This window comes from Pelobates fuscus, chromosome 10 (assembly GCF_036172605.1).
Source record: "Pelobates fuscus isolate aPelFus1 chromosome 10, aPelFus1.pri, whole genome shotgun sequence".
Taxonomy (NCBI): Eukaryota; Metazoa; Chordata; class Amphibia; order Anura; family Pelobatidae; genus Pelobates; species Pelobates fuscus.
The window spans coordinates 128,631,258-128,656,478 of record NC_086326.1 but is presented as its reverse complement, the minus strand read 5'-3'; the positions used below and the strand labels follow the sequence as shown (position 1 = coordinate 128,656,478).

Sequence of the window (25,221 nt, the reverse complement as noted above, 5' to 3'; positions counted from 1 at the left end):
TCTCATTTTTATAATATTTAAAATGTTTGCAAATTATCACAGGAAATTACACGTTTTGTTTTACTTCAACCCTTTTTAGTCTATTTGCTTTTATTCCAATACAATTATGCTTACATATTTTTAATACATTGAATCATCCTTGGGCAATAGTATCTCTTTAAGACTCATAAGCGATTTTTAATTTATTTTATGATTTTTCTAAATGTGTTTTTTAGGACTGCAAATTATATGCAACCCATCATTTTATAAGTATACTTAATCTGTTTGTTTTTTTTCTTGGCAATTGTGAATTATGAGATTATATATTCTTGTATATCTTGTGAGCTCTGTTACCATTTAAAGAAATAAAAATCTTAGAGAATTTCTGAATTCCTACTCATATATTTAATATTGAATGCCGTTTGGTTTCACTGTTGTCTGTTCTAGTCTTGATTGTACACAATGATGTACAATTCCATGGCCTGGTATTATTTTTATTGATTAGATATCTGCAATTTATCAAACCACAATCCTTTAACCAATCATCCAGGATGAATGGCTCTTGATTCTAATGAGATAGTTGATTTAAGGACCAGCTGAACGTGGCAAATTGCTCTCTTTAAATTGGTAAATTTAATTTTGTGTTCATGTTTTCCAAACCGCTAAACTAATTATTGCTGACTCCTGCTTACATTCTTTTTTTTGTTGTTGCTTTTTTTGTGTATTTTATTCCCTGATTTATTTCTTTTTTTTTCTTTTCTATTTTAGCCTATTCCGTTGCTGAGGAAGGGAATGAATCATTCAATCACAATGTCTCAGAAACAGATCTCTTGCCTGCTGGCCAATGCTTTCTTCTGCACATTTGTACCACATTCCAAGAGAACTGGTCATTCTAGCTACCCAGATATCAACTTCAACAGGTATTTTTAAAGATTATATATATATATATTTTTTTTTTTAGCACAACACTCTAGTTGTCCTGCTAGCATAGTGTAGATGTTATATGGGTTTGTCAGATGGAGGATGCAGCAGCCAATGACATGTGACATCATATATTCTTTCAACCTTGGTTGATATTCTTGACCAACAAGCATTCACGGAAATCTTTGCATGCCTAAGTGATGCAAACCGTTTTCTATGACTCCATGGATACCATTTTGTCCCTGCAACCACTTGTGGTCACCTCCACAAAACACAAACTCATCTTGCTGCCTGCTTAGCCCCATATAATGTGTTTAACTGGGAAATATTCTAGTGGGCCAGTATAAGCATGCAGATCTTTTGCAGGCCACCAGCCCAAACCCTGCACAATTCCTGCTTGCATCATTTTGCGTGTAGTACTCTCCCAACAGACCTTAAGTTTCATTTAATCACTAGAAGAATAGCGATGTCAGGCTGCAGTCCATCACCCTATATGCTCTTTTTTGGGTTGCTGTTGTTTTCTTCCCTCCCACCCATATTCCTCTGCCGCAGGGCTAGGATTAACTACTGTTTATTTAGTTAGGTGGCTGATGGTAAACTCCAAGTTGCTGTAAGATCATGATTTATTTTTTTTCAGTCCGCTGTACTATGGTCGGTGATTTATGCGATTCTTGTGAACTTTGCAATGAAAATGTAAAGTTTCACACAACAAAACTTGTAGTAAAAGCGTGTATAAAAAAAAAAAAGAATTCTAGCAATCTGCAGAAACATTAAATTTATTTCTATAATGATTTTTCCCCCCAACCTTTATCAATATATACCGGATACACAGTCATTTACTGTGTTTTTATTGGTTCAATAGACTCCATAAAAATTCTAATTTCATAGGAACCGTAAGTACTATAGCAGCTTGTAATTTTGTGGGCTTGCAGTCCCTAGACACTGCCCGGTGGTAGTGTCACTTTGTTTACAAATTGTCTTGTGTTTATTTACTGTGCTGTATCATGTGCCAGTGGTTCTTGCATTATCATACCAATTCATACCAGGATTAAGCAATATTCATTGGCTGAGAGCCATCTGACCACACAGAAGCCATTGGATACTGCTTAAACCTGCTGGTAGAGAGTTGGTATGATCATGTGAAATTATGAACTTTTATCCGATTTAGTTTTTACAGAAATGTTTTTTTTTTTTTTTTAAGTTCTTTATTTTATTTGCGCATGGAATGACAGCAAGCGTGCAGCGCCACGACAGCTGCTGCAAGCGGATTCATATACATTACAAATCGTGACAGGTTAAACAGCGCAGTTTTTGTTTTTTATGAAGATAACAAGCTATATAAGACAGACTAGAGCTATTAAAACTATTAACACTATTAAAACATATAGTGACATTCAAGCTAGGTCTTATGAGATTGTCTTGGCACATTTGGTGTTGTCAACAGTTTAAAACAATATATATGCAATGACAAACATGAAATTGGTCAAGTGTTACTAGTTATGTGAACAGGCTAGATCATTTTCTAGAATAACATTCAAGCTGGGGTAAGGTATATCGCTTCAAGAATATAGGGACATGGTTGATCTAACAGTGCTAGCAATAAAAAAAAATAAAAAAAAAATCAGGCAATAGTCCCTGAACAGCTGGTGCATTGCAAAACATAAGTTAGGGTACTGTTAGAGATTAGTCGCTTATTGTGTTTAACTATGTTTGGTCTATCTGTGCTAACGATAGAAAGAACAGGCAGTAACCGCTTAACGGCTAGTACAGTGCAAAACAGAGGACAGAAGATTGTTAAAGATTATTCAAAAAATGTTGTAGTTATATGATCGGGTCTATAAAGGTACATGGTGTAAGCTTATATGATTGAGTATGCGGTTGTGGGGAGGGAGGGTGCGTGCACCACCGCTTTGGGCCCAATCTGGGGGCTTAGTTATGCAGTCCTGAAATCCCTCAACCTATGCCTGTTACGGGCATTGATAGCAGATACTTGCTGTGTCCATGCAAAGCTCGCTGCTCAGTGTGGCCCCCTGGTTTAGTTCCATCTGTGGTGTGTCTGCGTGAGGCGTCCTCCTGTACAGCCACGTGGTGCACAGCCATCTTAGTTGTGATTAGGTGATGTGGCTGCAGGGATGGCTCATTGATCCAGCTGCAGTGTGTCTGGGAGCGAGTGCGTGGGTTCCGGCAGCTTGGCACCATGGTCCGCCATGACGGGTCCTGGCGCCTTCGTGGCCGCTTAGAGGGCTTGTTGGCTTGGGGTGGGGATCTGTAATGGCGTCTGCGGGTCACAGGGCGGATCCATAAGGCGATTGTTCTGGCTGCTTGGGTGCTGGACACTCCGCGGTGACGAAGTAGCATCCAGAGGCCCTTACAGAGCTTGTCAAAGCCCTCCATGCGGCAAGCTGGTAGTGTGGCGTGTGCGCCCGCCAATCTGGACTCCTGCTGGGCAGCCATCTTGTGTGTACCGTGATGGACTAGCCGGCGATGTAGCCAGGGGACTGATCAGCTTGCCTGGTCTCTCTGCTCAATGGGGACCGGGATATCCCCCACCGGTCCAAAGGGGGGGGGTGGAGACCTGCTTGGTTGCTTTTGGGGGTCCGGTGTCGGCGAGAGCGGCCGCCTCTCCCCGGCTCCGGCAGCTGTAGGCCGCGTTCGGTGTCCAGCTTTTATAGCTCCTACGGGCTCCAAAAAGGCATCTATCGGTTCAGGGGTGCACCCCCGATGTGGGTGTTGCACCCTGGCTGGTCTGCGGGCTTTTTGGCCCTCGTTTATGCCTCCCTTTCAGCCCGTCGAGCAGGAGCTCGTGTCCCCTGCTTCTCTTACAGAAATGTTTTACTCTATATCAGAGTTCAGAATAAACTAGTCCATTTGTATAGTGGAGAAAACTGAGTCAACATTGTAAATGTTTAGCCATGTAATTCTTTGGATGATCATTACTTTCTTCTCCCCTTTTTTTTATTAAGGTCTTGTTTCGTTGTGATCGTTTTATATATATTTTTTTTATTTTTATAATCTTTGACTTTCTTCCGTGCCCTTAACCATGCAAATTAATAAAAATGTCTGCTATCTGCAAGCACATAGTGCTATTAGAAAAACAATTAACTTATAGATTTTACCACTGTAAACAGCTACATCACAGGAGATCTGTATGTATGAATTACCTAGTAATAAAATGTCAGAATGAGTTATAGGAGGCGTGGCCCAGCAGTAAGACCATGCATATTGTAAAATCTTTCTAAGTGGTCTATTTTTATTATATGCATTTTTAATGTTATGCTTTTTTTTTAAATGCTGTTTGTTTGTGACTTTATTTCTGCGTCACTTATTTTCAGCGATCAAAAAAAATAATACATATTTAGAGTTGTATTTTCCTAATAACTACTGGTGCACATGGGTTTACTGAAAATATTCTATCTGTGTGAATGTGGACATAGAGCAGCTTATGGAGGTGCCACAAACAATACAAGTACCTTTTTTTCACCATAATGCTCCAAAGCTCAAACAAACCCAGTGTTGGGAGGTATGCATTCTGAATTGGAGGTGTGGAAGGCAAAGGGGTGTTATAGTGGTGATGTGCCAGTGGATTGGATCAGTTAGGAAAGAGGTGATCAAACCTTAGGGGGAAAAAAATTGACCTGTCGGCCCCACTGAGGGCAACCCATGAGATGAGCTCACCACATGGTCTTAATGACTGTAAGCACAGTGCAATTGAGTCTAACGATGCACTCATTGGGGTATTAATTTTGTGTCCAAGAACCAGCCTTAAAGATGCATGCAACACTTTGAGACAGCGGTCACATTCAAAAGCCTTAGCTTTGACTTACAGTTGTTTCACTCTGCAGGCAAAAAAAAAAAAAAAAGCCGGTAAATTTGATTTAACTTAAAAAAAATATATATTTATCTGCCTATTATTTCTTATAATTCTCATATCCATTAGAGAGGGGACACTGATCTAACCAGTCGGTGTCTTATGCCTAGCAATGCTGGAAAAGTGCATAGAACATGCTCGACAAATTTAAACATGTGAGGTTGGAAGATCTCTAAACCTTGCAACATCCTGGCAGGGGAAGAAGAGAGCAATGATGCTGTTTCTCTCATTAGTAGATTTTGTCAGAAACTGATATGGATGGGTAACGGAGGCTTAAAAAGAAGGCTCCTATGGTAAGCTGTGATTTTGCTCCTATGGCAAGCAGTTGAGTGAAGTTGTATGGGTTTAAGTGTATATAAGTATGCCCAAATCATAGCCTCTGGAAACTGCTAAACAAGGGCTGACAGCACTGGCAACCAGACTCAGCAGATGCATCAGAAGATAAATGCCAGGTTTACTATCAATGTTTTACCGAAGAACCATCCAATATGTATGCATAGTTGCAGGGTAATAGCATATTCACTTAAAGTTGAGACTGAACAGTATTGGAAGGATGTTTCTGGAAAGAAGCACAACACCAAGGCTCAGTGGCTACTAGGCCAAAAGGCAGACCACTGTAAGTTCCCATAACAGTCACCATCTCCGTATCCAAAAATGAGTTGCCCACATTGTTTGAGAACCAGATGAACAAATGAACTAGCTGCAAGCAACATGCTCCCACCCTGACTGGCTAACACAAGGCAGAGCAATACTGGCCATGAAAACCAATCACAATCTACCCATTTAACTTCCCACCAATCACCTACCTTTCCACAACCTCGGAAGGTTCTTTCAGGCATCATAGCCTCCATATGTCCAGATAGATGGACATATGAGTCCATACAGGAGCAATACTTAAAAGGGGTTTGGAAACAACACCAGAGGTGCAAAACACCTACTTCTGGTAGACCAAGCAGTCACATGGGATTCCAAACCAAACAGACCAAAATATGCACATCCTGGATTGTCTACAAAAAAGCCTATGACACACTCGTGGATACTGGAATGCATGGCTCTATACAAGGTTAACAAGAGCCATCATCAAGAGCTTTATGGACAAATGGAGAACAACTCTACAATTCTAGGTTATAAACACAAATGAACATCAACTGAGGCATATTACGTTATCCGAGATGCTGTTCCTCATAGGCCTCAGCCAGATCATCATGAAGAGTGGATACGAATATAGGTTCAGGAGTGGAGCTACAATCTGCCACCTACACTACATGTACGACATCAAGCTGTATCCCAAGGGTGATCTGGAATTGACTACCTAATTAGGATATACAGCAAGGACTTTGGAATGTCATTCAGACTGGACAAGCGTGAGTTGATGATAGCAAAGAGGGAAGATGATGAGAACTGAAAAGTTGAAGTGCCAGCAGGCAAAATAGAAGACCTAGAAAACAGCACCTGGGAATACCACAAACACATGGCAACCTTGAGGAAGAAACAAGGTTAGCAACATTTTACCTCCAGAGAGTCACACAGGTCCTGAAGTCCAGCTCAATAGCAAGAAGAAGATCCATGCCATCACCACAAACACCCTAGCAGTCATCAGGGACCCAGCTGGAATAATAACCTGGCAAAAAGTAGACCATGGCTATCAAAACCCAGAAACTACTCTATATGAATGGAGGATCAAACCCAAAATAACTCATCCAGAGACAATACACCAGCCAGAAGGAAGGCAGTCCACCTGATGAGTCATGGCTACAGTCCTGGTTGAAAGACAGGACATACACAAGTACATCACAAAGAAATCACCCAAAGATGAACTGCTGAGATAACAACATATAGAGGAGGACAAATCACTTCATGTGATGTACCACTGACATATAGTGGATGTGGCTCGTATTATGAAATCTTACCAGTGGTTGGAAAAAGCAGTACTGAAAGACAGAACTGAAGCACTAATCCCAGCAGCACAGGATCAGGCACTTTGCACCAGATCAATAGAAGCATCTACCACACCAAATATGACCCATGGTGCAGATTGTGCATAGAGGCCAGTGAGACAATCCAGCACATAGTAGTCATGTGCAAGATGTTAGCAGTGACAGCATACCAGATAGTTAGTGACAGAGGCAGATCCAAGGGGATGGGATTGTGTACTGAAACATCCGCACAGAATATGGACTGGACCTGCCTCAGTCGAAATGGGAAATACCCCAAAGGCTAGTTGAGAATGACTGACTGAATTAAGATTCTGTGGGGAACGTTAGAAGATGGACCAATACCTAGGACTGAGAGAGTAGCTAGAAAGGTTGTCTAAAGTAAATGCAATGGCTTTGAAACGAGTACTCAGGCGTGTAACAAAGTTTGGAGAGCGGCTTCAGCAGATTCCAGGTGGAACATCTGTTTTCTGTCTAGAAGAGTGCAGTTCTAGAAACAGCTAAGATAATGTGCAGAACCCTCAGATTCCCTGGCAGATCTTGCAAGTTTTGGGATCATGCTCTGCTAGTCATAAAAACACTAATCTCTCTCAACCAAGAACCACATGACTTACCAATTTCTCATTTGAGGATGCATTGACCGCCGTATCTCTTTAACATACACCAAAAATCCCTTTCATAGATTACTTTCCTGTCATTGATAGAGATCAGCCTGCTTCAAAATCTTGTCAGTGTCTGATATTAGAATTGAATTAAAGTCTGTGACTTCTGTTAGCAATACATGACCTTTTCTTCTGTCTGCGCGGAGGTATTCTGCATGGCAAAATATCTATTAAAAGATCTCCAATTTGATTAGCATTGATTCTACGGGAAGTTGGAAGGTTTTAAGATTAATGGTTGCTTCCTCGGTCGGCTGTTGGAATGCCTGCATCTGTCTCCCCATTAAATTGAAGCAGCACTATATGGCAGATTGACAGAAGCACTGCAAAAAGAGATAAATACAGAGCTAGTCTGACTCACCAGTGTAAAAACAAACCTTCTCTTCCAAGTAATTTATCAATTACTTAATTTCAGAAGAAGCATTGCTTTCCTGTTCCATTTATTTACCAGAGTCCCTTAATTGGATACATTTTAAGCATCTGAATGCTTTATTCACAGCTCTGCTAACACCGCCAGCTCGACTGATCTTCAAAAATCTTTATATTCACAAGACAAGCCATATGAACTTGCTGTAGTTGATGGCTGTGCTTAATAGGAACTGCCTATGGATGCACAATTTGAGTATTCCTATAATATTGTATAGAATGCTTTGATGATATTACTAAAATCGCTTTTTAGAATAAGGATAATTATGTGTTTGACAAAATTAAAATTACTTCACTAGCATCATAGTACAACATTTGAAGTGGTTGTGGTGCTTCAAGTGTCTCGTTAAGAAGTAATGACAGTCTATGCTACTATTCTACTTTTCCCAAATTGTAAAAGTATAATACTCGATTCTATCTTTTTTTTGGAGACTAGATTTTGATCATTGGCAATCTAACATTTCATCCTTAAAGGGACACTCCGTGCTCCATAACTGCTTCATCTTATAAGAGTCATTATGGAGACCCTGGCACCCTCCCACAATTCATCAATTCATTGTCAGACCAATCTCAATTGGTTTGACTCTGGAGGAGTCACAAGTGGCTGGTGACAATGTTTCAGCCGTTTGAAGTATGTCTAAAGCCGATTCGATATAGCTATGTATAAAGCATTTCGATATATCAATGGGTGATAGGCTGAGAATCCTCAGCTGACACAGCCCACCGCTGTCATCCATTGCTGCTCAAGCTAATGCTTGAAAATGGTTTAACATGGAGCAGTGGCACAGTGCCAGGGGTCTTCATGCACCAGAGCTTAAATGATAAGTTCAACTTCACCCCTTTTATTCATGGATAGTTTTTGTTTTCCTATATTCGGTACGGTCTGTATCACACTGACCGTTATACATTTTATATACCTTTTTGTTTAATATTTGAACTGCTCTGATTTACAATAAGTTGGTTACATTTAGGTATTCAAATCTTTTACTATCTAGCAATTTGTTTAGGATTATCTGCATTCAAACCATTAGGACAACCAGTGGGGAGATATATCGTGGTCTTTATTATTTTTATTCCACAATTTATAGCCGATAATTTTATGCACAAGGAAGCGGCGTTGATAAATATTGTTAAGTCAACATTCCAATTTTCATGGATGGAACACTTCATTTCAAAAACGCTCTATTAAACAACAAGCGTTTTGTATCCACTTATAAATATGTGGTCCTTGTGAAACCAAGTTATTTAACTCACAAAATAGGTTCTAGAGGGCTAATTGTGTCAGTACATCGCATCCGTAATGATTTTTGTTTTCTGTCCGTTGTCACAATATAAGTCACTATGGTGGCTGCTAATTAAAGCTATTTAAATATTAGTTTATATACCGCTACATGTGATACTTACATTGAATAAACAAGTTCACTAATCACATTTTCTGCAGTCACATAATAGGTTCCTTTTCTGGTGAATTTTACAGTTCAGTTTGGCCATCTATAAAAATAAAAATCTAGCGACAACACACCTTTTATTTTAATTTTACAATTTTTAATTCCCCCTTTTTTCTTTTGATCTCTTTGCTACAACCACCTTGGTTCCTCTATACATTAATCTCACAGTGTGTCACGCCATAACAACCATTGTGATTGATTTCTCTGTGTCTTCTCTCTACCACTAATCAGTGACATCACATTCTTTGATGTACTGATAGTTCATTGGTACATTCAAATTCTGATGTTCCAATCAAATTCAAGCACCCCCCTTCTGATACCAGCAAAATCAAACATCCGGTTCCCCTCTGATGAGCTGACAAGCGAAATGCGCGTCAGGGGCATTTTCGTTCCCACTAGCATTATACCACGATCCACATTCAGCTACAGAGATATATCATCCAGCTACAGGAATAATTCTGTGCAACAACAATTGTTATTTAACTTTGTTAAATCTGTACTATTAGCTATTTGGGGGAGGTGGATACTTTTTCTAAGGCAGGATAGGGTGAGCTTTTGTTTGGGGTAGGGGTGCCCTTGTAGGCACAATAGGGAAAGACATTTGCAGACTGGATTTAGGGATTACCCAGCTGTGTCAAGGGCGTTTTATTTAAAAAAATAAAAAATAAAAACACCTTAGACACAACTGGATAATCCCTAAATCCTGGACTCTGAAGCGTGCCTTGAGGACTGGTTTGGAAACCGCTGGCCTAGAGTTTCACTTTAAGAGGCTAATGGCAGTCAGTAGAGGTATGTGTTCTGTATCACCCGTGTAAACAACTGCTAAAACACCGTGCCATCCATACCCTTTTGATTTTTTGGGTTTGTATTGTGAATTCAAACCTGTTCCTTTTTTCAATTTAAATGCAATGCCGGACCATCTGTTACTCTTTGACACCCAATGCAAAACGTGGTAATACTGTTCTGAGAGTGCTCAGTTTTTGCAGAGCTTTCTACTGCCCATGTTACAGCGTTCCTTGAAGTCCTTGTTACCCTGTTCCTTATGTCTAATCTCTGTCTTGACCTTCAGATATATATATATATATATATATATATATATATATATATATATACACTGAATTCAAAGCTTTGCTATCTGGCCTCTTACACTTCTTTTAACCCCTTCCTACCAAGCTCGAACAGCCCAATGATTATTTTTGTTTGTTAGTAGCAGTGTTTTTCTGCTTCATTTGCCAGTGCCGCCTTCATAGTGCATACATGCATTTGCTGCTTCTGGTCGAGGTGCCATCATCGAGCACTGTAACACTGTTTTGTACATAACGTCCTATTCGAAGAAGCTGATTATTCTATTTAATGAAACCTAATTCAATTTAGAATATTATGTTCGTGATTAGACATGTCAATTAATTTGTCAATTAATTGTTTAGCTCTAATACTGCCTTTTGAAAAACCAATAGCATTAAAAGTAATTTGTAATGCTTAAAAATAGAACTGATAGCAGAACATCAGAACATTAATTCAGTGCTTCAGGGCTTAACTTCTAGTTGACAATGCTTATTTTATCTGTAAATACTACTGTGATAACATATCTACAGTATGCCATCATATTCTTTAGCACTTATAAGAAACTTGTTTAATGCTTTGAAACATTTGCTTAACGTCATAAACTTTAACATGTTGCGCTGCTTAATTTATCTGCCATTTTTCTAAAAAAAAAAAAAAATGTGCTCTAGATTTTATACCAGTTTTTAATTATTTTTGGAATTCATGATTTGTTTACATAGTTACATATTTCTAAAATGTTTTACTTTGATGTGCGTTATACTTTGCCAAGTCAATGATGAGTTCTTCTACATCGTGTTTACCGATCGCCCACAGTTTTCTCCAAGATCTTTTTTCCCCAGGCAGTTATATCGGGCACACACAGATCTGACTTTCCAATTGAATATTCTGGGATGTCTTGTAGGACTCTGTACTCCTTTCAGTCCAATTTTTAAGTTTACGGTGTAGCCGTGTCAGGTGTTGTTGCCTTGAACCACGTTTCCATAGATATCTTTGGATTCCACCTAGCTTAATTTGAAAAGCAGAGAAGGTGAGCACTTACCTAATTCTATATATCAAATTACTCCAAACAATTGTCAAAGGTACTACACCTAGATCCTGTTTTGCTCCTGCACTTTTGTCTATTGCATATATCGTGGAGAGGAATATATACACCAATTTGCAGATAAGAGGTTGTGCTGTTTACCTTAAAGACACAGAAATTTGGAAGTTTAGAGCCTTAAATCTGGAATAGGCACTAAAAATGTGAGTTTATTTCTACTCCCAACTCACAAAAACTATTTTTCTGCTAGAATATTTTCTGTTTCTGTTTTGGGACCGCTTCTATTTAACATATTTATAAATGATCTTGAAATGGGCATTGAAAGCCATGTATCAGTGTTTGCAGATGACACAAAACTTTGTAAAGTAATTACCGTATATACTCGAGTATAAGCCGAGTTTTTCAGCCCATTTTTTGGGCTGAAAAACCCCAACTCGGCTTATACTCGAGTCAAGGTCTGTATTATGGCAATTTGCATTGCCATAATACAGACTGGGGGAGAGGGGGGCTGGCAGAGCTGTAACTTACCTTTCCTGCCGCTCCTGTCAGCTCTCTCCTCCTCTGCGCCGTCCGGTCAGCACCTCGGTCAGCTCCCAGTGTAAATCTCGCGAGAGCCGCGGCTCTCGCGAGACTTACAGTGTAAGCTGACAGAAGAGCAGAACGGACGGCGCAGAGGAGGAGAGAGCTGACAGGAGCTGCAGGAGAGGTAAGTTACAGCTCTGCCAGCCCCCCTCTCCCCCCCCACTGAACTGCCACTGGACCACCAGGGAAGGAGAGCCCCCCTCCCTGCCATATATCAAGCAGGGAGGGGGGACGAAAAAAAAAAAAATATAAATAAAATAAGAAATAATAATAAAAAAATAATAATAATAATAAAAAAATTAATAATAACAAAAAAAAGGGGTATAAGGACCACTATGGGGGGGATGGGGTGGGTTAAGGACCACTATGGGGGGGATGGGGTGGGTTAAGGACCACTATGGGAGGGAGGGGGGTATAAGGACCACTATGGGAGGGATGGGGTGGGTTAAGGACCACTATGGGAGGGAGGGGGGTATAAGGACCACTATGGGAGGGAGGGGGGGGATAAGGACCACTATGGGAGGGAGGGGGGGGATAAGGACCACTATTGGAGGGAGGGGGGGGATAAGGACCACTATTGGAGGGAGGGGGGTATAAGGACCACTATGGGAGGGAGGGGGGGGTATAAGGACCACTATGGGAGGGAGGGGGGGTATAAGGACCACTATGGGAGGGGGTGGGATAAGGACCACTATGGGAGGGAGGGGGGGTATATGGACCACTATGGGAGGGATGGGGGGGGGGATAAGGAACACTATGGGAGGGAGAAGGGGGATAAGGACCACTATGAGAGGGAGGGGGTGGGATAAGGACCACTATGGGAGGGGAGGGGGAAGTAAGGACCACTAGGGGAGAGGGGAGGGTAAGGACCACTAGGGGAGGGGTGAGTCAGGACCACTGGGGGGGGGTGAAGGAACACGGGGGTGGGGAGGTAAGGACCACTGAGGGAGGAGGGGGGGAAGTCAGGACATATGGGGGGGGGAGGGGGCGGCAAATTTTTTTTTGCCTACGGCGGCAAATATCCTTGCACCGGCCCTGCACACACTGCATTCACACACTGCATTCATACACACACTGCATTCATGCACACACACACTGCACTCATACACACACGCTGCACTCATACACACACACATACGCACACACTGCATTCATTATACACACACTGTAAATAAATATTAAATTAATATATTTTTTTTAGGATCTAATTTTATTTAGAAATTTACCAGTAGCTGCTGCATTTCCCACCCTAGTCTTATACTCGAGTCAATAAGTTTTCCCAGTTTTTTGGGATAAAATTAGGGGCCTCGGCTTATATTCGGGTCGGCTTATACTCGAGTATATACGGTAAATGTGAGCAGGATATTTTGGGATTTGGATAGATTGGGGGACTGGGCACTAAAATGGCAGATTAAATTTAACGTAGAGAAATGCAAAGTTATGCACTTCGGGGTTAAGAATGCACAAGCAATTTACACCCTAAATGGTAGTGAACTAGGGATAACCACACACGAGAAGGATTTGGGAATTGTTATAGACAACAAATTAGGTAGCAATATGCAATGTCAATCTGCCGTTGCTAAGGCCAGTAAGGTTTTGTCATGTATAAATAGCGGCATAAATTCTCGAGATGAAAATATAATTTTGCCTCTTTATAAATCACTGGTAAGACCACACCTTGAATATGCTGTGCAATTTTGGGCACCTGTTCTAAAGAAGGATATCATGGCACTAGAAAAAGTGCAGACACGAGCTACAAAATTGATAAAAGGAATGGAGCATTTTAGTTATGAAGAAAGGTTAAAAAATGTAAATCTCTTCAGTTGGGAAAAACGGTGCCTTAGAGGGGATATGATAACATTATACAAATATATTCAGGGCCAGTACAAACCATTATCTGGAAATCTATTCATAAACAGGGCTATACATAGGACACGAGGTCACACATTTAGGCTTGAAGAAAGGAGATTTCATCTAAGGCAAAGAAAAGGTTTTTTTACAGTAAGAGCAATAAGGATATGGAATTCATTGCCGGAAGAGGTGGTTTTGTCAGAGTCTATACAGATGTTTAAATTGCAATTGGATAAATACTTGCAAAAACATAACATACAGGGATACAATTTCTAATTAGTGGGCTAATAGCTGCTTGATCCAAGGAGACATCTGACAGCTATTTGGGGGTCAAGAAGGATTTTTTTCCTAGTTTGTTGCAAAATTGGAAGCGCTTCAGACTGGGTTTTTTGCCTTCTTTTGGATCAACAGCAAAAGCATATGTGAGGAAGGCTGAACTTGATGGACGCAAGTCTCTTTTCAGCTATGTAACTATGTAACTATGTAATTCTCTGTATTCTGTATAAAAGGATCTGTTAATTCTGCAGCAGAAGCTGTTGTATGGACCATAATTAACCTCCCAACAACATAAATGGACTAACTAGCATTTTGTAAGTTCCCCAACTAGGCCTAGAGGAGTCTGAGAACAATAGAAGCCTGTAATAGCCTATACAGTACAGATGATGTAACTGCATTTACTGCATATGGACGTTTACATGTACATGTATTTTTTTTTTTTTTAGATTGTGATGGCATAGTTAAGCAGCCATATTCCCAAAAATGCCATCCAGTTCTTTACAAACTCCATATATATTTCTAATCCATAAATGGAATATGGAAACATAAAAGAAACTGGAAAATCTCTAAAACTTTATCCCCTCCCCACCTGCCTCTTTTCAGGTTTTAAAATAAATACTATTAAAGGTGAATATGGTTTACACATAAACATAGAATATGAGAACCGTGAGAGTAGGTAAAAGCTTAGAGAAACTCAGTAGCTTGTCCTTAAATTGTAACAAGTCCGTTAAAATTGCTGGTCATAAAATCCCCGCTCTGGTCTCAAAGTTGTTTTTGCTCACTTGTGCCATTACATAGAGAACCAGTTCCAGGGCAGTCCAGAACTGAAATCCTGGCAAGTTCTCTCTTTACGAAAGATGCAGCAACCATGGACGATCGTTTTGGCCTTCTTTGGGCCTCGTCAGCCAGGTGTAGCTGATACCGTGCTAGGCACAGTGAGCACAGGATCCACATATGGATTATCCTCTGGAACTTGAGGAGAGGAAAGTTAATGCTTTGCAACAAAAATAGAGAATACGAGAATAGACAAAATGTTCGAGAATCTCTGTAGCTTGCCCTTGGGTAATTCCCTGCTCCGATTTACCTGAGGGCAATGCATTAACTTGGCACTCCCCATGCTCACTGTGCCTAGAGGGGTATCAGCTGCACCTCGCTGACGAGGCCCAATGAAGGCAGAAAAGATTGTCTGGGGTTACTGTATCTCCTTTTAAGGGAGAACTTGCCGTCATTCCCGTTCTGGACCACCCTTGTGGGAGGAATCCATCTCATAAGCTTAGGGATATGTCTCTCTGTAATCGCTCATGTTTTGAGACAAGTTACTGAGTTTATCAAAGCTTTTGTCTCTTCTCAGAGTTCTCATATTCTTTATTTTTGTTGCAATGGTTTAAACATAGTTTGCTATTTCCGCTATACCTGAACAAGAATCTGTATACAAAATGCTCTTATTTCATGTTATATGTAATAACATGTTTCAAACAAATGTCATGCGCCTTTTCTTTAAAGAAAAGAAAACTTGGTAGGGATGGGTTTGGACTTTACGTCAATTATAAACCATTATTGTTCGCGAATATGAGGCTGGCTATACACACAGTCTACATGATCTCATATATAAATGAAGTATGCTTGTGCATCAGGGTGTATTAAAGGACATGAGGGTGCTGCTTCAGAAGTAATTGCTTACTTTATATGTATTGTGATATATATGCATCTTCACTTGAATACAAAGCATAGGTGTATTGTGTGTTAATCGAACACTATGTGGTTCTCCAGTACATAGTGTGCACTTCTCAAAATCTCATTTTTGTTTTGTTGCCCTTTGCATTGAATCCCCAAAGTACAAGAATTTATATCTGAAATAATGAAAATAGTAAGGACAATTAAACATTCCTAAAATTAAAAAAGAACTATAAAAATGCACGCATTAAAGACCAGAGACACAGTCTCAGTAAAACGCTGCATGAACATTGAATTTGTGAACTTAATTTTGTTTTAAATGAAAAGAGTTTTTTGCCTCTTATTTGATTGTCAAAGTTCTCTTTGACATTTCTGAGAACATCGTGGAGACATGCGGCCGACAGGGTTCAGGGATTTCTTTGGAGACTGCTCACAGTGCGCAGAGCAAGTGTAATAAAATTTGTGTTGCCCACATGATCTTGTAACCTGATCTGAGGATGACATGAGGAGACAGGAGGTAAAAAGTACTATAAATAAATAAAAAATAATTCATGTTTTCTACTATTTGGCAAACACAACTTATAAGACCCTTTAAAGAAACATTGTATCAAAATATGACATACTTAAATATTTGAAAAAAAATCATGGAATATGTATAGCAATAATATTCAGTGAAGTGAATGCTTATAAATGGTTATTCACAAAACATGATTTATATAGTACAGCTTCTGTGGAACACCTGGTATGCAGTTGTCACAGTTGTTGGAGAACCCAACACACACAGACCCTAATCTGTGAAGAGAATTATACCACGTATTACCGTGCCTTAAAAAGGCAGGATTTTATCAAGAGTATAGGAGAAAACCGGACAAACGATAAACAAGCCAAAGTCAGAAACACAGAGTAGAAAACGGTTATACAAGCCAAATTCGGTAACGAGGAATCCAGATACATTATATAAATGCATTCTTGGGTAATCAAAAACCACAACAGGGATATGTGCTACTAAAACTATTTACTGGCGTCTCCTTGGAGCAAGTGAAGATCCAAATTTGTCCGAACACCAAATTCGGGTACTTTTTCTCATCATCTGTGCCTACCGAATCAGCACTTAGAGTTGCACTGTTCTGACGTCGGTGCGACTGATTACAAATAGACACTAACTGGATCGGGGAGCTCCGGAACAGGTGAGCATAACCGCACCGGAAGTAGAATACCCTGAATATTGTGTTGTTAAAATAACACAGGTTCCCATAGCATTTGGCAAAAGGGAATGAAGAACCGCAACACTTTTTTTTTGTTTTGTTTTTATTTCGGTGATTGTATTTTTAATGATGCAATTTGTTTTAAAGCAAAACATTATTTATTATTTTTACATGATTAGTTGGTAAGCTTAAAGGAATACTGTGGGAGTGATGCAATTTTTATTTTTTAATCCTTTGTTGGACTGTTGAGAATCGCACACAATATCCCTGTGGATGGTTGTTGTTCCATTACAATGATCAGCCAACTTTACAATAGTATGCACATATTATGGGTACAGGGTGACTTAGACATTAGAGACAGCTGGGAAACCACATGTGTAAGATGTACAAAAATCCACAGTTCCATACCCCCGAACTGCAAACCCAGTCCCACATAATACCAGACCAAGGTGGAGCAAATCTGGGGATAATGGAGGCCAACGGTTAAAAAAGTTGTTGCCAACGGGAATGCAGAGTCCATGTGGTTACAGTGATTGTGACTACCGTCACAGTCCTCTCCACCTTCACTGAAGTAAATAGGCTTGATGACCATTTAATCAAATCATATTCTCCCCCCCCAAGAAACACTGCAACTTAATTTGCTTGTTCAGCAATCATCGCAATGTGTCAATCAAATCCTTATAGCAGTCAGTAATCAAGTCCGACTCACTATTTTTACTGCAGAAGAACCATCTTGTGGCTATAAGGGAGACTGCCTCTAGAGGTGTGTTTAACCCCACTACAAAAATATTGCCATATCTCCAAAACAACAATGTTTTACATTGTGAGAGGAAGACGGCTGGACAACTGAACCCAGGCCACATTAATTGAGATAAGGTGGTCAGGGTGATTACGGTGGTCCTTTAAAATGAAGCAATCCTTTATCCTACAATCAATCTCCAGGTAGAATGTAATTGTGGTTTGATTATCCTGTCGTTTTTAGTTATATTTTATATCAAGACTGACGGGCAACATAAACAGAGGAGGAGTCAACTAGGGACATTGATACCAATTATCCTAGAAAAAAAAAAACACATTGTTCAGTAATGGCCTCAAATTGGGATAATGAGGTCCAATCAGCATGGAATTGAAGATGCTGTCCAATTAGTATGTATTAATGTCAGGCGCAGGGTAGTAAAGCAAAACATAGCATGACTAATACATTTTGCTTTTCAGACTGTTTTCCTTAACTCTTTGTTCTAGCGTACAGTAAAAAAAACAAACAGTAGATATCAATAAAGCCCAGTGCTACTCAGGAGGCATATAGTTGTAAGCACTGCTCACAGCCATCTCCACTTCAATTATCCCATTCGTTTTCATTTGTTCTGACTTTAAATCGGTAGGTCGGGAATATTTCCATAACCGTGTTGAGATAAACATTAAAAGGATATTTCACTTTTGGGGATAAAACAAGGGCCAGCATTTCTGAAGCATTGACCAATAATCTTTTACCTTGGTTTGGCTTTTAACCTCCCTAAAGCAATGTAGGCTAGTGGTCGATAAAATCACAAATGTACCATAAAAAAAATTCAGAGCTCCATCTCATAATTTCAGTGTTTCTGCACCTTGCTAAGCTGCCACGACAGAATCCCGATATGGGGGGGGGGTGGAGCAAATGTCCTTCATATTTGCAAGGCTCAGGAATGGCCACATTTCCTGGCTCTGATAAAATATTGTAATTTTGTGAAGAATTTAGTTGTTTGTTTGTAGGCATATATTTTGAAAAAAGTATTTTTTGTAAAGGTATCTGGTATCTTTACACTGGCAATCCGGAAACCTGGCAATAGATGGAATGTCACATTCCTTTGTGAAAGGAAGGACAATTGTAGGTAGTGGTATATCACTAAAGGGAGGCATGTAAAACAGGCAGTCCGTGTGTAAGCAAATAAGATGAGATTAGAGACGATTTCATCTAAGCAGATAAGGACCGTGTTCCGTTATTATTGCTATTCGCTGGACAGTAGTCTTTTAGGCCTCAGAATAAATATGATTGGAGATTCTGAAAAACACACCAGTGTGTTATTTATCTGCTTTAGTGGGTGTCAGAAGGAAGTCGGTTTACGGCACAAGTGTATACATATAATTATATTAAACTATTTACACACCTAACCCGTCTTAATAAAGAATTAGGGGGGGAAAGTGACCAATGTTCTCCAATTATTGGAGTCGCTGTTTGTTTTTAAGACTGTTGTAGCACAGACATAAGATAACATATCAGCAGTACAGTAGGCGCTCTGTAACTCTTCTTTGTGCATTCTTAATTGGTTTTTTTCTACGCTTTAACTAATTGGGATGGGTAAGATCAACACGGTAGAATTAACCCTAATGAGATAAGTGGCTCATAAAATGTATGTCCCATATAGGTCTTTCGCTTTTGAAAATTTAAACCAATAGACCCCAGGCCAGCAGCATTTAATGTTCCGGTATAGATTAACTTAACAGACAATATTCAACGTATATGTTGGATGTTGGGTAAAAAAAATAAAATAATCTTGATATGTTATTACTAGAGCCACAGGCCTTTCTTTCATTGTTTCCATATGAAAGGGGGACAAAACTTTTTTTTTTTTTATTTTGCTGTCACAAATCATTTGTCCTTTAAAATGCGTCTTTTGTGTGTCTATTCCCTGGGCTAATCCTCCTTATAGAGAGCGCTCCGTAAATAAAGCCTCGTATTAAGTGTTGCTTTGTACAGAGTGACTTGTACATCTCCTAAAGTACATCATCTTATTTTAAGAGGTCTTCCACTTCTCCTGAGCTTTAAGGCATATGTTAGATGTTTCTCAAAATACCATGTACACCATAGTTTTTTTATTTGATAAATGACTTCTTCCACTTTTCAGATTTAGTATTTCCAACATAAGCCTATGTCTGTGAAATTATCTGCTATAAATCAAACAATAGAAATTTTCCTTTTGATATCTTGTATTTTATTTCTGAAAAGTTAATATTTTAATAGAAGTGGACACGTATCCAAACATTTTCAATTAATGGATAAGAAAAACATTATATATATATATATATGTGTGTGTGTGTGTGTGTGTATATATATATAATGGAAAATTTATTCATACTTACCGTAATTTTCTTTTCCTGGTTATATGCCATGGCAGCACAACATTGGGTAGCTCCTCCCTATCCCCATTGGACAGGAATAATAATTAAGCCGTATAAGTACCACCTCCTGCCCCTCCTTCCCCAGTCACGTGTTCCAGCAATATCCCCGGGCGGGACCCTTGTGCTGCCATGGCATATAACCAGGAAAAGAAAATTACGGTAAGTATGAATAAATTTTCCATTTTCCTGGCCATATCCATGGCAGCACAACATTGGGTAATACCCAAGCAATAAAACCAGGGAGGGAAAGAGACACAGACTCAAAAAATTTCATAAATGCAAAGTGTATTAACACCACAACAAGTGACAGACACAGAGATCAGGAATTAGATACAGACAGGACTGATTTAGCAAATTGATCAGACAACCCTGCTCTAACATCAATCTGGTAGCTCCTAATGAAAGTGTTAGAGGAAGACCATGTAGCCGCCTTACAGATGAGTTCAGGGGAGACATTAGCAGCGGCTGCCCAGGAAGATGAGAGAGCCCTAGTGGAATGGGCCTTAAGACCCACAGGGACCGGATATCCGGCGGACTGATAAGCCAGAATGATAGCCGCTACTATCCATCGGCTAATGGCAGATTTGGGAGCTTGAGAGCCCTTTTTACAGCCGCTATGAAGAACGAAGAGACTGTCAGAAGAACGCCAATCAGAAGTCCTATCGATATATATCCGGAGGCATCTCACTAGATCCAGAGAGGACAGGTCAGCAGAATTCCCCATTCCATGGGTGTCCGACCTCAGAGACGGAAGAACAATATCCTCGTTGATGTGGAAGGAGGAAGTAACTTTGGGTCGAAACACTGGAACAGTACGGAGGACCACTCTGTCCTTGTGGAAGATAGTAAAAGGCTCTTTGATGGACAGAGCACTGAGCTCAGAAACTCTCCTGCCAGAGGCTAAGGCCACCAGCAAGGCAGTCTTAATAGAGAGAACCTGTAGGGAAACTGAATCAAACGGTTCAAAAGGTTTCAACTTCATGGCATCCAGAACCAGAGGGAGACTCCAGGAAGGGACAAACGGTTTAATAGGAGGTTTCATGTGAAGGACACCCTTGATGAATCTGATGATATCCGAGTCCAGAGCCCATCTATGACTGGTCAGGGCGGACAAGGCTGAAATGTGTACCTTGAGAGTGTTATAGCTCAGTCCTTTCTCAAGGCCTGATTGCAAGAAATCCAAAATATGGGAGGAGGAGGGATTTTGGACATCCACATTACTGTGAAGGGCCCAGTTGGAAAAAACTTCCCATACTCTATAATAAGTGGCCGAAGTGGAATGCTTACGAGCCCTCAGCATAGTATCAATCACGGTCTGGGAGAACCCTCTATTCAACAGCCGGTTCCTTTCAGTTTCCAAGCCATAAGGTTGAGAGAGACAGGGTCTGGATGAATGACAGGACCCTGGAACAGAAGATCCGCAACTTTGGGGAGTGGGAGAGGAGGTTCCACCGAAAGACTCAGAAGCAGAGGAAACCAAGGTCTCCGAGGCCAATAAGGCGCAATCAGGATGAGAGACACCCGCTCCGATCTCAGCCTCCTCAGGAGTGGTAGGATTAGTGGAAACGGGGGGAACGCATAGCCCATTGAGAACCTCCAGGGGCTTGATAAGGCATCTCTTCCCAATGCCAGGTGGTCCTCTTCCTTTGTGAAGAAAAGGGCTACCTTGCTGTTGGCCCGAGAGGCTAGAAGGTCCACTTGAGGCAGACCCCACTTGTCCACAATCATGCGGAACACCCTGTGAGCCAGGCACCATTCCCCCGGATCTATTCTGGATCTGCTGAGGAAATCTGCCAGTTGATTCCGTTTCCCTGGGAGATGAATGGCTACAATGCCCGCCAGGTTTCTCTGAACCCACCACATCAGGTGATTCATCAGTACCATCATCTTGCAGCTCCTGGTACCCCCTTGGTGATTGACATACGACACTACGGTGGAGTTGTCCGTCCTTATCTTTACCCATTGACCCTTGAGCTGGGTCGAGAAGTGTTTCAAAGCTTTGAGGACAGCCAGAAGTTCCAGCAGATTGGAATGAACCTTGCTTGTCTCGAAATTCCATTCTTCCTGCGCAAAGTGGTGGAGATAATGAGCGCCCCAACCCCACTGGCTGGCGTCCGTTGTCACGGTCCTCCATGCGATATCCCCTAATGGAAAGCCATTGGCTAGGTGCTTTCTGTTCAGCCACCAGATCAGAGAATGGCGTACCTTCAGGGGAAGCTTGATGGGCTGGAACAGGTTCCCGGATAAGAAACGACTCAGGAAGTTGGCCTGGAATGGTCTCATCCTCCACTGAGCCCATCTCGTCAGACCTATTGTGGAGGACATAGAACCAAGGAGGCTCATCACCGCCTTTGCAGGGGCAACCGGGGAATTCAGCATTCTCCTCAATAACTTTCTGAGTTTCAGAATTCTCACTGATGAGAGCTGGACAGTACCCTTTAGGGTGTCGAAATGGGCACCTAAGTAAACCATAGATTGAGTCGGGTGGAGGTGGCTCTTCTTGGTGTTGATCTTCCAGCCGTGGGCTTGCAGAAACTGAATGCTGGTGATAGCTTGGGATGTCACAGAATCCACGTCGTTTCCCAAGATTAAAACGTCGTCCAGATAATGGTAAATAGCAATGTTTTGCTTTCTGAGCTCCGCGATGAGAACAACCAGGACCTTTGTAAACGTCCTCGGGGCAGTGCTCAGTCCAAAGGGGAGGGCCCTGAACTGGAAATGACCTTCCTCTACAGCAAACCTCAGGAACTTCTGATGGATTCGGGCAATGGGTATGTGAAAATATGCGTCTAGTAGATCTATAGACAGCATCCATTGGTTGGGTGACACAACCTTTATTATAGACTGCAGAGATTCCATCTTGAATCTGCGAACGTGCAGATGCTTGTTCAGCCTGTGCAGATCCAGAATGGGTCTCCAACCCCCTGAGGATTTCCTTGTCAAGAAGATGTGAGAGTAGAATCCTTGAGTTCTTTCGCCTGCCGGTACTTGGACGATGACCTTCTCCTTCTGCAAGGAATGGACGAAATTTCGTAGAGCCATGCATTTTTCCCTGTCCCCTGGCCATTTTGTGAGGTGAAAGGATCGGTTGGGAGGATGCTTGAAGAATTCTAGTAGGTAACCTCTCCGAATAATATCCAGCACCCAAACGTCGCTTGTAGAGATGGTCCATCTCGAAAGATATTGGAGAAGACAAGCCCCGACACCTTCGGTTTTGGGCCGTACGTAGTCATAGATTCTTCTGGTCCTTAGAGGAAGACGACCCGCGAGACCTGCCTCCTCTGTACCCAGAAGGGGCACCTCTCCTCGGTTGGAATCGGGAGTATTCCCTACCCGGCTTGTAGGACCTACTGTCACGAAAGGAATGGTACTCTTTCCGGGCGCGAAAGGATCCTTTATACTTCCTCTCTTGGGGTAAAAAGGCTTTATTCCCTTCAGCCGCCCTCTTGATGCACTCATCCAAATTCTTGCCGAATAACATGTTTCCGTGAAATGGGAGAGAACACAAACTATTCTTGGAGGAAGCATCGGCCGCCCAAGACCTGAGCCAGAGCGCCCGCCTGGAGGAAACCGAGAAGGACATATTTCTAGCAAGGTTTCTCACCAGATCCACTGCGGCCTCCGAAGAGAAATCAATCGCTAGACGCATATCCTTCAGGGCATCAACAATAGAGGAACGGCTCCTGCCCCTCTTGATGTCCCCTTCCAGCTCCTGTAGCCAAACCTTCATAGCTCTTGAAACAGACGTGAGAGCAACGGCAGGGTGGAGACTCGTGCCTGAGGCTACATAGGACTTAGACAGGCAGTATTCCATCTTACGATCCATTGGATCCCTGAAGGAGCCTGCATCATCCACTGGCAGGGTAGTGCGCTTGGCTAGCCTAACCACCGCAGCATCAACCTTGGGTGGAAAATCCCATGTTTCAGCATCTTTGGGATCAAACGGATATAATCTGGAGAATTTCCCTTTAGCAGAGGATCTCCTATCGGACCTGGACCATTCTTCTTTAATAAGGTCACTAATAGTGGTATGCACAGGGAAAGCCGCTCTTTTCTTTCTAAGATCTGAGAAATAGCGGTTAGATGTAGAGGGTTCCTCCTCCGAGGGCTCTTTCAAAGTAAGGGTTTCTCTGACCCGAGCAATCAAATGATCCACCTCCGCAGGTATCAGGAAGTCAGGATCAGGCAAAGCATCCTCCTCCGAGGAAAAAGCCAAGTCTCTCAGCGAAGCCGTGTCCATGAACTCATCCTCCGAGTTATCAGGAGACCAATCTGACGGCTCAGAATATCTAGGTCGCTTGTGGGTCTTACCAACCTCTTTGATGCCCCGGGCAACTGCATGCTTGATAAGCTGCTTAAAGTCAGGTGTTAACTGAGAAGGTCCAGCGGCTGCTGAGAGACAATTCGAACAGAGACGTTTCCCTTCTATGGCTCTGTTATCACAGGATACACACAGCGTCCTTTTGGGCGACTTCCCTTTGGACGATCCTGAAGTCTTTGTACTTTTATCACTGAAATACACCAAACGTGAATATTAGTACCTTACCACTCTTTTAGATATCAAAGTATCAATAAATTCCAAAATTGGATGGCTTACCTATATCGCTTAGATTGTGACCTACTATGATGAGAAGATTCTGATTCTCTAGATCCTGAGCGCGAATCCATCTATAAATAATAGATGAAACAGCGAAACTATAACCCAGAAGAAAAACTACAGGAAACCAACAAAGAGAAAGGAAAAGAACTTACTTTAGAAGAAAAAGACGAAGAATCAACAATCCACAGAACTCAACGGTGCCAGAAACTCTCCAGGAAGCAGAAAATTCAAATTTGACAAAAAAGGAGGCCTGGCGCTTTAAGAAGGCGTCTGACGTCATCGCGCATGCGCAGATGACCGAAAAGACGCGCGAAACGGCCAGATTTGCGCGCGAATTCCGCGCATGCGTCCCAGAGTCCCCAGAACCGCGCAGGCGCCCAGGAGACCCATACACGCCGCGCAAGCGACGCCTACACGCCGCGCGGACGCTACACGCCGCGCGGGCGCACAGGAGGTTCCCGACAGCCATGCAGGGAGACCCCAGAACGCTCAACGAAAAAACTTTCCAAAAGAAAGGAAAACCAACAGGTAAAATAAA

At 41.5% G+C, this 25,221-nt stretch overlaps 1 protein-coding gene across 1 annotated transcript in view; it reads left to right on the top strand.

The window, feature by feature from the left end:
* Positions 1 to 25,221, top strand: part of PARG (poly(ADP-ribose) glycohydrolase) — a 119,005-nt gene that overhangs the window by 49,379 nt on the left and 44,405 nt on the right. Inside the window, exon 9 of the mRNA XM_063435255.1 lies at positions 748 to 899. Coding sequence (XP_063291325.1) covers positions 748 to 899 — 152 coding nt within the window. The remainder of the gene's footprint in view (positions 1 to 747; positions 900 to 25,221) is intronic.